Source organism: Aphelocoma coerulescens, chromosome 4A, assembly GCF_041296385.1.
Source record: "Aphelocoma coerulescens isolate FSJ_1873_10779 chromosome 4A, UR_Acoe_1.0, whole genome shotgun sequence".
NCBI lineage: Eukaryota > Metazoa > Chordata > Aves > Passeriformes > Corvidae > Aphelocoma > Aphelocoma coerulescens.
In genome coordinates, this window is record NC_091018.1 from 13,137,380 (window position 1) to 13,153,705 (window position 16,326).

General features: G+C 41.6%; 1 protein-coding gene across 1 annotated transcript in view; it reads right to left on the reverse strand.

Moving 5' to 3' along the window:
• Positions 1-16,326, reverse strand: part of COL4A6 (collagen type IV alpha 6 chain) — a 119,773-nt gene that overhangs the window by 27,524 nt on the left and 75,923 nt on the right. Inside the window, exons 4-15 of the mRNA XM_069015375.1 lie at positions 14,020-14,154; positions 12,838-12,882; positions 7,154-7,270; positions 6,319-6,387; positions 5,416-5,451; positions 4,940-5,002; positions 4,288-4,323; positions 4,110-4,151; positions 3,156-3,248; positions 2,081-2,134; positions 628-687; positions 124-168 (exon numbers count right to left, since the gene is read on the reverse strand). Coding sequence (XP_068871476.1) covers positions 124-168; positions 628-687; positions 2,081-2,134; positions 3,156-3,248; positions 4,110-4,151; positions 4,288-4,323; positions 4,940-5,002; positions 5,416-5,451; positions 6,319-6,387; positions 7,154-7,270; positions 12,838-12,882; positions 14,020-14,154 — 795 coding nt within the window. The remainder of the gene's footprint in view (positions 1-123; positions 169-627; positions 688-2,080; positions 2,135-3,155; positions 3,249-4,109; positions 4,152-4,287; positions 4,324-4,939; positions 5,003-5,415; positions 5,452-6,318; positions 6,388-7,153; positions 7,271-12,837; positions 12,883-14,019; positions 14,155-16,326) is intronic.

Here is a 16,326-nt window from a genome sequence, read left to right on the forward strand (position 1 = left end):
AATAAGGCAGGTATATTTGTCCATCAGAGAACTGGAGACACTAGACAAAGAAGTCAGTAGATCTTAAGCAGTCAGAGGGCTTCTGTAACTCTTAAGTACAGTAAAAAATAAAAGAAATTTCACCTTTCTCCCTGGAATTCCATCAGATCCATCCAGTCCCAAAAGACCCTAGAACAGCACAGAAATCAGCTTTTGGAGGCTCCATCTCAGCTTGATCAGGCTTCAAATATCTCAGCATCAAAGAATGAAAAAAAATTTTCAAAAGGAGAACCTACCACTGCTTTTCTTATATCTCAATTATTGACAATGTGAAGAATTTAACATAATAACTGAAAAAAGCAGGCTTATCTTACTTAACCATTGTTTTTCTAATAGGCAGTTCAAGTTAAGGAAGTCATGGTGTCCCAATTTACTAGGAACTTAGGTGTTACGTTGTAATCACAAAATCAATAAATCTCAGCGTGGTCAAGACATTCTCTCTGACAATTTATTCTGCACACACCGAACAGAATGTCTTGGTGTTTCTGTTGAGTAGGAGCACATCTCTGGAGGGAATGCTTCTGTTGATGAAAGGCTCACTTCATGTGTTTGAGAAAAGGCATTTAAGGACTTTGTGATGTTACCTACCCTGCCACCTGGTAAGCCAGGCACACCTTTTTCTCCTTTTTCTCCAACACCTCCAAAGCCCTGAGGAAAAATGCCAACATTAAATCTCTGTGATCTGTTTGGAATTTAACAGCACATCCCTAAGTAAAGGGAACACAAACCCATTTATTAATACAAAGAGTACAAAAAGGAGACAAAGGGAACTGACTCTTTCTGCTGGGACTGTTTTGTCCCAGAAAGAAAAATTTCTTTCAACCAGACTTGGCAGTATGTGCAGTACAGTACCTGCTTTATTCTCCAAGACTTCTATCCATTTAAACCATGGCACATATTTCAGTAGCAACCGCAAGTGACCCCATATTATAGACAGCAAAGACCTGCCAATGCTACTCGGTATTCTGTTCTACATTGAGACATTATTTCAAGTCTCATTGCTTAACAGCAGCAGCTCAAGGAATGCTCAGAGCACACTTTTCCCTTCCAAAGCCCAAGAATGACACAAAACTAGCATTTTCACGCTCAGTATTTGGAAATGTTTGGTGGTTTTCCCAGTCAGCAAGAAGTATCACATCCAGAGATAGAACACCAGGATTTAATTTCAGCAAGAGTTACAGTAGTTAAGCAATTTCCAAGCTTCAATCTTAAAATATCTTACGGTTGTGGTTAAGTTTGCACATATGTTCAATTTCACCAGCTTCAATGGGTCTCTTGTGATGCATAAAGCTAAACATGCTCATAATGGAACATGTCCAGAAAGGCTAACAACAAACTGTGCTTCATGTGCAGGTTTTTCTTGCACGTATTTCTCCTAAGAACATCTGTACACTGAAGAAACTGGCAAACAATTTATCTTATTAGTCAGAAGTTTCCAAAAATATTTATTCCCTAAACTTATTGAAACAACTTTTGTTTACAAAAAGTTTTAAGCTGGGAAATAGCTCGCTGGAATTCAGAGGTAAACTGTTCTTCTCAACTCATATCGAGAAGATGCTACACCATGCTGAGTTGATGAGCACTAATATTAAACAGCCCATTTTAACTGGGTGTATACAGACAGAAGGAAAGATCTGCATGTGCTTTACAGCTTTAAAGTAAAAAACCAAAATATATGTTTAGATATAATTAAAGGGAAAAAACTAGGATTTTTTTTTAAATGTCTGTGATACAAGGAACACTGCCATCAAGTGGCTGTGACATGGGTAGAGCTCCGTGCAGGTCTCTGCAAACAGCAGGTTGCAGGTACTGAAATCTTGGCTGCTTTGTAAGTCTGTAGTAGGACAGCATTATCTTCTTTGTATCTACAGGACAAAAAACTATCAGATTACAGTTACACTCTTCAAAAAGTCTTGTGAACATTTTTATCAGATTTTCAAAGTGCCTAGAAACTCCTGTAGAGGTCCTGTGACCTATTCAGAGATTGTTGAACCATCTAACCCCTATTAGGCATATGTTGAAAGCACTCCTCTGTCCTTACCGGGATTCCAGGCAATCCTTGATCTCCAGGGAATCCTTGAGGACCTGGCTCACCCTGGCAAGGGGGAAGAGACAAACACAGTAAATCACTGCCTGTGAAAGCAAGAGCTTCCCCTACCCACCCACCATGCTCCTGACACCTAAAGTAAGGCCTTGTAATTTGTTTGTCAGCGAGTACATGGAGTTTGTGTCACCATGTCCTGGATCAAGGGGCTCTCAGCACAGTGCTGGTGCATCCTCTGGCCACTTCCCATGGCTTCAAATGCCACTGCCTGGGAGCTGCTGCTCTACTGTCCCCAGCTGCTACAAGTCAAACTAGAGGCATTTCACATTGTCATCTAGGAAACTGCAACATGCACAGTGCCTCATGAAAGCAGCAAAGTAACACATGATGAGACAGCAATGTGTTTACAACTCTGCTTACAAACTCCAGAGTGAGCTCAAAGGGGTTTGTTTGAGCCTCACCTCACTCTACTGTAAACTGACCAAGTACAAGAATCTCTCTCATGACTTTACGCAGGGGCTCAGGCGAGCTCAGACTGGGCTCCCAAACCAGCCTGTGTAAGTCCCAGATTAATTCAGTGCGCCTAAATTTCATGTGTCTAGAGGATCTTTAGCTCAAGGACCACACAGCTTTTATAAAAACACTGTGGCCTAAATACACATCTCAGTAATAACAAAGTAAAGGTGAAAAAATCTGATTACTTCAGAGTAGTGTGCACTAAGGCAAAAGAGCTGGAGCTTCCATTTATTTTTCTAAATTGATTTTTTTGCTTCAGCTGACACAGCTTCACAGGTCCAACAAAAACAAACTACAGTTCACTTATTTTTAGGCTTAATGACAAAAACCTTTAAATAGCTTCCAGATTTCTCCTTCTGAGAGGTGTGTATTCTCTAGTGATCCACAATGCTCTGAGCTATGAATATTTTTATTCAATAACCATTTGACAGAATAAACTGGTACAGAAAATTTTTTTGATGTGGAAATATAACAGCTCTCACTGTACAGTAATTTCGTTCATTCTTGAATGAAAGAGCATGGAGAGGGAGAGGGTTTGTAAACTGAATTTACAGACCTTTTCTCCTTGCTTCCCCTTTGGAAATCCCATGAATTCCAGTATTCCAGTGGATGGTGGGGGACCTGGAGGCCCAGGCAGCCCTACATCTCCCTGCAGACAAAAGAGGAAGATATTGACGTAGCAGACCATGTTTAATTTTCTATGAAGTGGCCTACAAATCAGAAGAAAAACCACTTTAATTATATCTCATGTATATAGATCTGTGTGCCTGAATGATGGCATGGGAGTTTGGTCATAGGAATCAAAAGATCAGATGGAAAATCAGGATGAACAAAATGCATCTGTTTCCAAAGCCTTGTGGGTATAAAACATGGCAAGAAAAAAAAAGGCTCAGCTTTTGAACCAACAGGAAAACATTCCAGAAAAGCTTTGGGGAGAAATATGAAAGAAAAGAAGAGAAGGAACAACTAGAATTGTAGAATGCTGAGAGCCAATTTTAACATCAGCAGAATCAAGTCCCAGACTGAGAACTTTAAGAAGCCCCATTTTGCCTGTGTAAATTCTGACACAGACTGCAGGACACCCCTTTAGGATAGGGAGACTACAAATGACACACCAGCTGACCCAAAGAATGCAATGAAAGCCAGTAAGAATGAAGTCAGTGGAATAACTCAATACAAAAGGTGATGGTCCAAAGAAACTGCAATGTGAAGATCCAAAAGATGTCAAAGGACCTCAGGCCTTGATAACCATGAAAGTACTGCACTGATTGAGATTTTCCCCTCCTTCCTCTTCACCCAGAAAAGACTCCCATCCCTTTTAGTGCACCAACAAATGAGGAACCAGCAAGATTCTTTAGCAAGATTTGAACTGTCAGCCAGTTCAGGAGAAGAAAACAAAAAGGAAAAGAAGAAAATGCTAGAATCTAGCCACTTTCTAGAGGATCAAGCTATGATGGAGCTCTAGAGTATAATTTCATGCTCTTTCCATAATGAAACAAGTTTCACTTGCCTTTTCTCCTTTCTCTCCTTGAAAGCCTAATCCCATGTTACCCTAGGAGAGAAAAAAAAACATGGGTGAAAGAATAATAAAACAACAGCAACACCACCACCACTATCATCTAAGCCCACAGCACTGTTAAACCCCCAAAAATTAGGTGTAAAAAGAAAAAGGAAAGGTAGCTACTTACTTTTGGACCCGGTGGCCCAAGGGGACCCACTGGACCCTAAATGTAAACAAGATCAAGATGTTACTCCTTTTGACTTAATTAGGATGCAAAAAATTGGAGCAATGCTGGGATCTGCAGTGATACTTGAACCTTTCTTGCCTCCAAAGCAAAAGCAAGACAGGTGCTCTGAAGTCTTCAGATCTCTTACAGCACAGCTCTTTGGCACCGTCATCGTCAATTAAGAGAAAATTTCAACTTAAACCCAACAAAAATGTAGTTTGGTTTTACCTTTACTGAATAGAAATTCTCTTGTAGGATCTTGACAAAGCAACTCTAACATAGCTTGTGACAACAAAGGCTCCAAACATCAGAGACCAGGCTATTCCCCCAGGCCCTGTGATGAGGAGGTGCTCAGGACAGGGTAACAAGGTGTTTGCAGAGAGCACCAGCCCTCGGCCATGTTTGCTGCTCTGGATGCTCCAGAGAGGAGCCTTTGCTCTTGTGATCAGATTAAACTACCTGAGACCAAGCATCCTATAGTAGAAGTCAGCTGTGCTCAGTCCTTTCAGATGCACAGGCACTTTTGCTCATTGTCATGACACAGAGAGAGAAGGGGAAACTGTCAACAGTTTGAACTGTTCTATCAACAAGTGCAACAGCTGAGGTCTCTTACCTGCAAACCTGGTAATCCTATAGGGCCTGCAGGACCTACTGGACCTGGAAAACCTTTTGGGCCCTATAAAAAGAACAGAGGACAAATAGAGAATATGTAGCATTTACCTCATCAAACCCCCTCCAAAGTGAGTCTCAGGAAACATTAAGTAATATTGCCCTAGTTAAGTATGCCAATTCAAATATTAAAATAATTTATTTCATATGATTAGATGTACTTTGAAAATCAATGGTACAGAGTTCAATGGTAGAAGGGAGTCTGATTTGAAAAAGGAATAATGAAATAGATAATAGGAAAAATTGGACTTTTTTCTACCATAATGTGGATCCACTCATACCCTTACAAATCTAGAATTGCTTACTGGTATCACACATACACTTCCCACTAATTTGAAAAGGGTCCTTGAGAACCAATACCTGAAAATGTACCTACTTAATAGTCTTTAAAATCAGTATGTCCCATATTAAAAAACTTACAGGAACTCCATCCAATCCAGGAAGACCATTTTCACCCTAAAAATCATAAATGCATACATAAAAATTACACAACATTATTACAACAAACTATAAGGAACATCAAGCTTTGCAAAGATAGAAATATTTGCTGTTAGTTAATATTAGATCAAGTATAAATGGGAAAATATATTGAAATCTGAGCTTCCATATTTGAATTAGATAATGGAGACCTCTAGAGAAATTAGAACCATTTTATTTATGTGTAACAAGAGAAAATAAAGTGGCATAAAAAATATTAATTACAAAACCACTGAAAATACACTATAAAAACTTTTATTATATGACTGCTATAAAATATGCAAAAGCATACAATCATAATATGAAATTACCTTTATTTCCTATAAATACAGAGTAAATTAATAAAGATCTATTTGACTTGTATGAACTTATGAGTGTATATAACGTGGACAGAGTTTTAGAGGAGTTCCTAATTTTGACCAGCAAAGTCAGTGTGAGAGGCCTTATATCAGAGAGTGAATTTTTTAATATTTTCAGCATTTAATGAAGCAGGTATGCAAACCAAGAAAGGGACTGATAAATTTCTAGTACCTTTGAGTACAAGAAACACTGGGAGGCAGCTGGAATCTCACAGTAGAAGTCATAAAATGCACTGAACAGTAACAGGATGAGCAATGTCCCAGCATCCCAGCATGGGATGAGCAAGAGCTCTTCAAAGACCGAGCAATTCCAGGTTCTGAGAGTATTCTGTACTGTCATTAATGAAGTTTTTACAAGGCCTTTTCCACAGCTCTGCACTGGACTGATACCATGAGCAATCAAACCTGCAGTATCAGCCCTGCAACCTGTGGCACATCAAAGAGTTGCTTGGCACTGCATTTTCTCCTGTGTGATGACAAGGCTTACCTTCAATCCTTTAAGACTGCCTTGAGCAAAAACAGGTTCTCCTTTAAGGCCTTTTGGGCCAGGACGACCCTGAGTTAAAAAAAAAAAGAAAAGTAAAAAGTAAATTTCTTGAAAATATACTGCTTTCATTTTGAAAGAATCTCTAATTAGCATAATGAACAAGGCAAACTCCTGGCTCCAGTTAACTGTAAAAGTACCACTGCTGCTTTGTCAGAAGCTGTGCTATTATGAGAACTAAAGACTTCCTGCAGCTTTAGAAAAACAAGGTTCTGCAAACATTTGCTCTGGTATTTTCCTGTTTATACTAGATTTCCCTTTCATTTTAGGCCTTTGACAACCTTAGATCCTATTTGAACCTGTCTGACATGGTGTAACTCCCCTGTTCATATACACATCAGTGCCATTTAGAGGGACCTCGGCAGGCTTGAGGGATGGGCCCATGTAAACCATATCAAGTGCAAGACCCTGCAACTGAGTTGGGGCAACCCCAAACACAGATTCAGGCTGGGCAATGACTGGATTGAAAGCAGCCCTGGAGAAGGACTTGGGGGTGTTTGTGGATGAAAAACTGAGCTGTCAGTGTGGGTTTGCAGCCCAGAAGACCACCCATATCCCGGGGTGCATCCAAAGCAGCGATGGTAGCAGGTGAGGGAGGGGATTTTATCCACAGGATCTTCATTTTATCCTCAGAGTGGATAAGAAAATTAAGCTCTAACGATGCTAATAAACTCAGGGTTATTTGGGTTCTTCCTTGGCAGTTACTTCTCCAACAATGCCACAAAAAGCAAATCCTGGTTTAGTGACCACCGAACACCACATTTGAGTTGGGACATACAGGCAGTCCAGGTAGGCCAGGAAACCCATCTGGTCCAGAAATGCCAGGACTCCCAGAGGTACCATTGCAGCCATCGAGGCCAGGCTGGCCTCTAGGTCCAGACTGCCCAGGATGACCCTGTGTAAAGGAAATAAGAGAGAATGACTGACAGGATCCATTATTTTATTAGTAATACTGTTGTCCCCAGAAAACTGATATCTTCCTTCCAAACAGCAACACAAACCAAAAGAATTGCACAACTCCCAGCCAAGTTCAGTGTATGGCAGACTGCAACAGAATGAGCTTCTTCAGCCAGCTTTGTTTATCCTCCCTAAAGGCTAAATCCTAGAACATTGGCTGCATTCATCCCATTACCTTTTTCTCCAAGGGATAGTCTTCTGGAGTACATTACTTGTGCATGAGTAGGTCCCAAAAGGGCAATGCTCATCCCACAGCAGTGTGAACCACATGGAATGTAACAGTGTAAAACAGCACGCAAGGGTGCACCTGACACCAGGAATGGAACTTGCTCATGTGAAGGCAAGGGCAGACTCAACAATACTGAGCATTTATAATTCCGATCTGCTTAGAGTTTCAGTGACTTCTCTTCCTCTCCAGTGTAGATTCTTTCTTTTAATAGATCAACAGATGTTAAAGCTCCAGCATCAGGCCATTCAAGCAGAACAGCTTTATTTCTTATATTAAACACAAGACCTTAGGCAAAGCAACTGGGAGAAAGATCTGATTAAACTAAAAACATATTTTAAAAAGTACTTGCAATGGCCAACTATTAATCAAGCAGAGCAAAATACAATTGTACCTAATTCTGATTTCACATGTCTTTGGCCCTGGTATAGCTCTACTAATTTGACTGGAGTTTACTCAGCACGGTACTGGTGCAAAGGAGATCAACGTTTGAGACTTCAGGTACTTTTTCTTCAGTGCCATATCAGTATGTGAGGGCAGGAGGCAGAAAGGCAAAACTGTCAGTCACATTACCCAAGTTTCAAGCAGCTCCTTATTCTATACTGCTTTTCCTATAAATGAGTCCTGTGGCACTCAACAGCATTGTTTTAAGGCAAGAAGGAAATTTAACTTTGGAAGATAGTATCTGCAACTTGACAGTTCTCTCCCCCCTCTGTACACGGTGATCTTGACTCATCCCAAAAGTACTTTCGTTTGATCCCAAAGATTTGTCCTTAAGATATGGCACTAACCAAGCTATGACTCATATTAGGAAAGTGAAAAAAAACCAAACATGGATAAAATGGAGATAAAGCAGAACATTAACAATCCTTCATGCCTGACACTTAAAATAAAACACATTTGCAACACTAAAGGTCTTCCCAGTCCAAGCCAATAGCATATGCTCTGATGAAACTCAATGAGAACTTTGCAGTAATGTAAAGCCTTTTATCTAAGGATCTTTAAATCCCTTGGAAAAATGTGGGAATGCTATAATTTTAATTTTATAGATGGGAAGCTGGAGACACACAGTAGCAGAGTGACTTTCTCAAGGATGCAGGGCAACTTAGGCCATAATTATGTGAATACTCAAGCTGATCACTGGTCTCAGCTGCTGCCAGGAGGGCTATTGCACATTGCTGCTTACTCACACGTACCTCCTCCCTGAGCTGGCAGAGTAGGAAACAAACACAGCAGAGAAATAACTGTTCTGTTTCTTAACAGAGTTAATTTTCATTCAGATGAGGTCCTTGGTCCAGCTCATTGGGCAACTGCATTGAGATTTGTGCCAACAAAATCAAGAGTAACCTGATCTGCTTTCTGTCAGTCAACAAGGTACAAACTGAATGAATGTCAAATGTGTCTCAACTACCAGATTAAGGCAACTCACCCAGACAAATATAAATTTGAGATTTAACAAGGAATGGAATGAAGTCATCCAAAAGCATTACCATCAGAGACCACTGCATTAACAGTACCAGTTGCTCTGACGATTAGTCTGTTTGTCAAAATACCCACATGTGGTGTGCAAGCAGGGACTTGTCAGGCCATGGTAAAGCCCTGGATTAGGCTGAAGCAGCAGTTTATTGCCACTTACATTTGTCTCTTAGAAATTACTTAATTAATTTGATCCATGCACGATGTCATAGCCAAGAGCATCAAGTCTCTGAAAGGACAGGAAGTGACTGCAGAGGGAGTCCAGAGTTGTCAGTGTCTACCAGGTCTTTCACTTTATTTACAGCATCAACAAAACCAGGAGCTATGTGGGACAAGTGCACATGTATCTGGTTACAGCACAAGGTGACCAGCTGCAAGGTTTAGTGAAGCTGTAAGGGCCAACATCTGCCCCTCAGAGTGAGACAACAGGGAGCCAAGCTGCTCCAGCTTTCGTGCTGGCCGAGAGCCAGCCCATGGCAGGCAGCTGTCGGGTGACCCATGTCCTGAGAAACGCTTTGGGTGAGATCTCCTAACTCTCAGCCTGTAAGGGGCCAAAAGGACTTTGGTATCCTCTTAAAATGTGAGGGGCTCACGGAGAGAGGACATAAAGTATGCTGATCACAGTGATTTCTTACGTGTGCTAAATAAATCTGTGCCCCTGTCACTTAATCCCATGGCATCCATGTCCATGGCTCTGAGCCAAAGCATAACACAGACTGACACACAAGCACATATACACACATTCTGTGTCTTTTGCTTTAGGAAAACAATCCACAGGATTTCCTACTTTAAAGCTAATCTGAAATCAGAGTTCATAATATTTTGTTTTAAGACCCTTATCTGAGGAGATACTGAACACCCACAACTGACTTCCTTAAGAGTTGCTAAGTCCTACCTAAAAAGAATCTTTTTCCCAGGGGTTTAAAATACTGATTCAAGGAGCTGTTTTGACCTGAAAAAGTGCTGGTTAATAGTTTCATTGCTCTCACCTCCTCAAATTCCTGTTTTGGCAGATGTGCCAATTGAACACAAGCACCTCAATTGACTAAGGCAGAAGACTTTCACACACTTTACTTATACATGGCAAGGTGATTAACTTACAGATTTGAGTTAAAGCACAGGCTGGAGAGATGCTTGTGCTCTCTGTTCTCACAAAAGGAGGCATTCGGTGTGAGACAGATAAGGAAACTCGAACTGATTAGCTGGGCCCTCCTTTATCTGACTCTTGCTTGTACCCTGACACCGTGATCCCAAGGGGCCTCTTTTCTCAATCAAACAACAGAAAGGCGATCCCAACAGGAGAGCTCAACACATATTTAAACACAGAGAAACAAATGCAATTAAGGACTAATACAAAACTAATTGAATAAACAGTTTCATGGGTTGCTAAGGAAAGTGGCCTTTCTCCAGCCATCACCAAGTGCTTGCATTTACTCTGGGAAGATCACAAAACTGCCTCTTCATATAGCTCTGGCTTTCATGGCACAGAGAAAGGCTCACTTATAAAAATGTTTCCTTCTAGAACTCCTTGGACAGTTCATGAAAAGCTAGATACATCTCCCAGCTTCAGTTCCAGCCTTTGCCAGAGGTGTCCTTGAATCTTGTCCTATAGGAAAAAATAAACTTCCCAAGTAGGGCTAAGGATTTGAGGGTTTCTCCTACAGCATGACATGAAAGTCTAGCAATAAACACATGTAGCTGCTGTATTTACTAGGTTAAAGGGATTAGTCAAGCCAGCTGCAACAACATGATTTACTTGCCACCAGCATTCCCCAAGGGAACTCTGTGGAATACCACTTCCCTTAAGGTCAACAGTGGGATTCCCCTCTGAATAACGGCCTTGTCCATGGCCATGACTAAACTACACCTGCCCACACTAACATACCTGCATACTACAAATATATTTATATTTAGATGTGCAGAGATAGCAATATATTTTCACTTCTCCCATCTTTCTCACACACACGTGCTCTCTCCTTTGCTCTGCGTTTCACACATCCATATACAGTGCCTATATTTGTATACACTTCACAAAAAACCTAAGTTACTCCCTACCCTGAAATGTAATGGCAAAAGTAAAAATATTTACTCAAGTGGTGGTGGTTGCTATTTTCACCCTACAATGGAAGCATTTATCTCAGTGACTACAGTGTAAACAGTATGAACAAGTTTCCCTTTCCCCTTTTTCTGCCCTGCAGTTGTGGCACAGAAGACCCACAGTGTTGAGAACTTTGCTGTTCATGACCAGCAAAATCTGCCTCTTTCCCATTCACCCACCTGCAGAATGTTGCAAAGCAGAGTAGATCTGCATGTGCTGGAGGCTTTGAATCCTCTCATCTGCCTCCCCTGCTCTCTCTCCTTGGAATGCCTGCCGCTGCCAACTACCTGGCAAAAGCTGTTGCTGTATCTCTGCCTCCCCTCATTGTTGGGAATCCCCTTTCTCTAGAGCCTCATCTGAAAAAATACCCTGAGAACAGCATGTTCCCACAGTGTGTTCAATTAAATTAAGTATTATGGGAACAGCTTGCTGTCTTCAGACCTAGACAGTTGGCTGGTGGTAAAACAAAACAAAAAAAAAATAGCAGCAAGGGAGTAGAGCAGGAGAGAAAACAGGCAAGGATGAGCAGAGGGGGAGTGAAGGACAAGGGCCAGGAAGGAACTGGAAATCAAACAAGCTCATTTACAAGGCCAACTGTGCATTTTCAGCCAATCTATCACAACAATTCAGTTTTTGATAGGAAGTAAGAAAACAGAGCTCAACTGTTGGAGTTCCTGGCCAGCTGAGAAAGCAGGGAAGATGAGAAAGAGTGTGAGTGATACACAGGATGGAAAAATGCCATCAAAAAAATAAAAATAATTCTAGTATCAGAAGGAGAAAGCAGGATGAGCCAAATGGCGTAGAAAGAGGAAGGAAGTTTGGGGCAACTTCTAAAGCTGATGCAGTTAAAGTTCCCCTAAGATACAGCTAGATGTCTTCACAAAAATCACTGGAGAAACCAAAGCAAAAGAAATCTGGCCAAAACACTCTAGGCACATAATTTTTAGTAAACTGTCACTAGAATGTAAAGTTCTAAAGAATGAGAGAAACCAAAAGTTCCTGATGGTCAGGGGAAGTCGTTACCTGCCTGTGACCCAATCTAAACCAGGACTAGAACCTAGAAGAGAAGTAAGGATTATCTCATCACTGTTTTCATTCATGTCACAGCAGAAGATGATTGAGGGAGACCTGGTAACAGCTATGACATACAAGAAGGCTACTACAAAGTAAAAGTGAACAATCTTCTCACTGTGTCCCTGATCAGTAACATAAGAACTAAGAGCGTTAAACTGGAGAAAGAAAGACTGAAGTTAGGTATTAGCAAAGCTTTTCTAATAGAGAAGTTAGTCTCCACCATCACAAGGTTTTAAGAATTGGTTAAGAAACACATGCTGAAAATGGCCTGTAGCACAGCTGATCCTGCCTGACTCCCTGAAGTCCCTTTCAATTCTGCAGGTCTATGGTCTTATGATACAGTGTTTTCTAGACAGTGCTGAGGGACCATGGTACTGAAAGACAAGCTAATCAATTATGCAAATGATCCCCATGTAGCTCAGGCTCACTTTCTGATATGTACCAACTTCCTATTATCTTACAAACCAGCATGGAATCACCAGGTAGATTAACAAACACGGTTATTTTCCTCCAGAGAGAAGCAAGCAATTGCAAGGTACACTATGCATGTGCTAAGACAATCTTATCATGTTCAGGTGCTTTTGGTTGTGTTTAACATTCTGGTGATTTATATTTACATATGCAAACTTACTGGGATCCCGTTGATGCCCTGAAATCCGGGAACTCCCATTGGACCCTGAAGAAAAAGAGTACACATTATATTTCACTTCATCGGTCTGTATATTTCAGTTACCTGTGAGATATTTTTCAGTCTTGGACTTCTGCTTTCAAAATCAAAAGGAGCAAACTATCTCATGCAGATTCTCTCTGACCACAGGGGTCAGTGAAGATAGGAACTGAGCATCTGAGCTTGACTGGACGCCAAATGAGTGCTTCAGGAATGTTTTAATCAGGCAATTTAAAGTAAAAATATAATCTCCTACTGCACATCTGGAGAAAACAAGATGCCAAGAAAATAAACAATCTGCTATAAACTTAACCCTTGACTTTCCAAGAGTTTCAACAAGACTTACATATTTTTTCTGTCTATACTTGGATAGGACTTCCAGAGATATGCAGACCACTGCATTAAGTTCAGACTGCCCAAGCTGCAAGTAGTTACCACACTTTGTTGCTCCGCTCTGGATAGTAGCATAACAGACTGATAAGCAGAATACCCAGTCTAAATTGTTCTTGCTTTGGAAAGGTAAAGTATATTGCTCCCAAAAGGGATGAAGAGAGAGAGAATCTTATGGCATGCTGGTATTGCATATGTATCATTTCAGGGGATAGAAACAGTTCTGGAATAAATGGATTTTTTTCAGTACAAAGAAATTGTTTCCAATCTTGCACATTGCATTCATTGACACCTATACCTTATGGGCTACTCCATTTATTATGACATCCATTTATCATATTCTTTTTGTTAGAAATAACTTTGCACCTGCAAAACTGGACTGCAGATTTTGTTTAGTACCCATTCTTTTTGCTTTTCTAGACACCAACCCAGGATCCTCTACACAGGAACCAGCTCTGTGTCTCCCTGAATAAAGTGTGAATAACACCCACCTTCCCCTGGGCATGTGAAGTGACAGACTACTTGCAACAGCAATACTCATTTGGCTGTGGTTCACCTACCAGGATGGCTACACAGTCAGCAGCTTTAGCATCTATATTCTCATTCAAAAATACAGACAATTCTCTAAAGATATTGTTGAAATATCATTGTGTTTTTACCCCTGGACAGATAGCCCAAGATTATCTTTATTCACTCAAAAATACATAGAAGTCCATAGAACTATTGCAGAGCCAGAAAAGTCACCGTTGAGCCTACCTTGTCACCTTTCTGTCCAGCTGGTCCAGGAGGGCCCACTGCTCCTCTCTCACCTTTTGCTCCAGGCAAACCTTCTGGCCCAGTAAATCCAGGTGCTCCTATTGGTCCTGGAAGTCCAATCGGTCCTGGTCGACCCTAATATGCAGTAAAAACAAGTTAATGCACAATGTCTACAAACTCCTTTGTAATTACTCTTTCCAACTCAATTTTTAATGCAATTTGATACCTCTCTGGGTAGTTAGGACATACTAAAGTTTTCCCTGTCCATTCTCAAAGACTGCCCAAAATCACAGAATCACAGAATCACCAGGTTGGAAGAGACCTCTAAGATCATCGAGTCCAGCCCATGCCCTAACACCTCAGCTAAACCATGGCACCAAGTGCCACATCCAGGACTTGAGATGGGGCCACACCAGTACAGAGCAGAGAAGGACAACCACCTCCCTCAACTGGCTGGTGATGTGCTGAATCATTACTGTTGGAAAATTCCTCCAAGATCATGTCCAACCTCTGACTGAATACCACCATGCACACTAAACCATACTGCCAAGTGCCACATCCGTTCATTTTTCGAACGCTTCCAGGCATGGTGACTCCACTATGTTCGTTCTTAAGCACTCTTGCAGTGAGGAAATTTTTCCTAATATCCAACCTGAGTCTCCCTTAGCACAACTCGAGGCTATTTCCCCTTGTACTATCGCTGGATGCCCAGAAGAGGCTGATCCCCACCTCACTACAACCTCCTCTCAGAAAGAGATAAGGTCCCCACTGAGCCTCCTTTCCTCCAGGTTAAACAAGCCCAGCTCCATCAGCTGCTTCTCATCAGACTTGTGCTCCAGACCCTTGAGCTGCTCTGCTGCCCTTCTCTGGACACGCTCCAGCTCTCAGTGTCCGGGGTCACACTAAGAAATGCCCCTTTCCCTGGAAGATGCCGAGCGCAGGAGGAGCAGCGCGCTCCGCGGGCCCCCGCGGGTGCAGTGCCGGGCGCTGCCGGCAGATGGCGCGGGCCCCGCGGGGACCCGCTGCGGGCGCCGCCGCTGTCCCCGGCTCGGGAGATGCCCTCGAGTGCCGGGCACCGCTCCGTGTCAGCGTGTCCGCACTTCCCTTCTGGTTCGTGTTGAGAGAACGTGAAAGAGATCAGTCTAAGGCCCCAAAGTACCAGCAGAAAATGCAGTTTATGGCTGGGCTTTCCACATGCAAGACAATCAGTGGATTACACAAAGTTAACCGTGTAAAGAATCAAGCCTTACACTAAAAGATACAGAACGGAGGAGAAAGTTAAAAAAACCCCACACCACACAATTCCCCCTCCTTTTAATTCTCATGCCCATGGAAGTGTGTTTCCCTTCTATTTCCCTAACTCCGTAAAACAGCAGAAGGAATGCAGCTCCCTGCTGCAAGTGTTTTAGTAATCTCAGCTGGAGACACACAAAGTCCTGAGTCCATGGCTTGGCAGGTAAAAGACTTTTACTGTTCATTTAAAAATGCATTGTTACACGTTGAAAATCAAGCAAAGTGAAACAAACCGTAATTGATTTAAAAAATTCTTATTCCAGGATCATTTTTTGTACCAGTTTAGGCTAAAATATTTTTTCCCATATTCCATGTGTCTTCACTGCTGGAGCAGTTTTCTTTTAACTGCAACAACTCTCCCATATCACTCTTTCAGTTGTGATTGTTTCATCCTGGCCTTTTAACTGAGGGCAAGTGCATGTTTGATATTTCATACCTTTTCTGTCTAGACACTGTCCATAGTGTGCACTTCCAGAGGCACAGACTCACACCTGAAAAGACTTTTGATTATTTTTAGCCTTCTTCACTCTGGGCTAATTTTCAGTGGAATCCTTTATATTGCAAACTATATAATTAGAACATTAATCCCCAAATCTTCAGTGGTCCTTGGCAACCATCCACAACAAGAAACATGTTAAAAATCACATGCTTAGCTCTCACTTTAAAAAGTTAAAGCTGAGACTGAATTTCCCATAATCACAAGCAATTCAGAGGCTTTCAGGCAACAATTCACTTACAACACATGGGCTGTGGACTGTTTACCTCGAGGCAACACAGCAGTGCTGAGGCGTAACCTAAAAATGGGCATGTTACACTTACAGGCAGCCACCTCCCACAAAAGAAATGGCATCCAAGAGTCCACCAAGGTTTGTAGAGAAAACACAATGTGAATTCCTCATTTGTTTGAATTGCTAATACTTCTGAATGCCATTAGTTTGATTGCCTGGTTAATGACAGTGTTTCACAATGACTGGAACTGATGGGAATTAACATTTTAGGAGGCTTTTGTTCTGC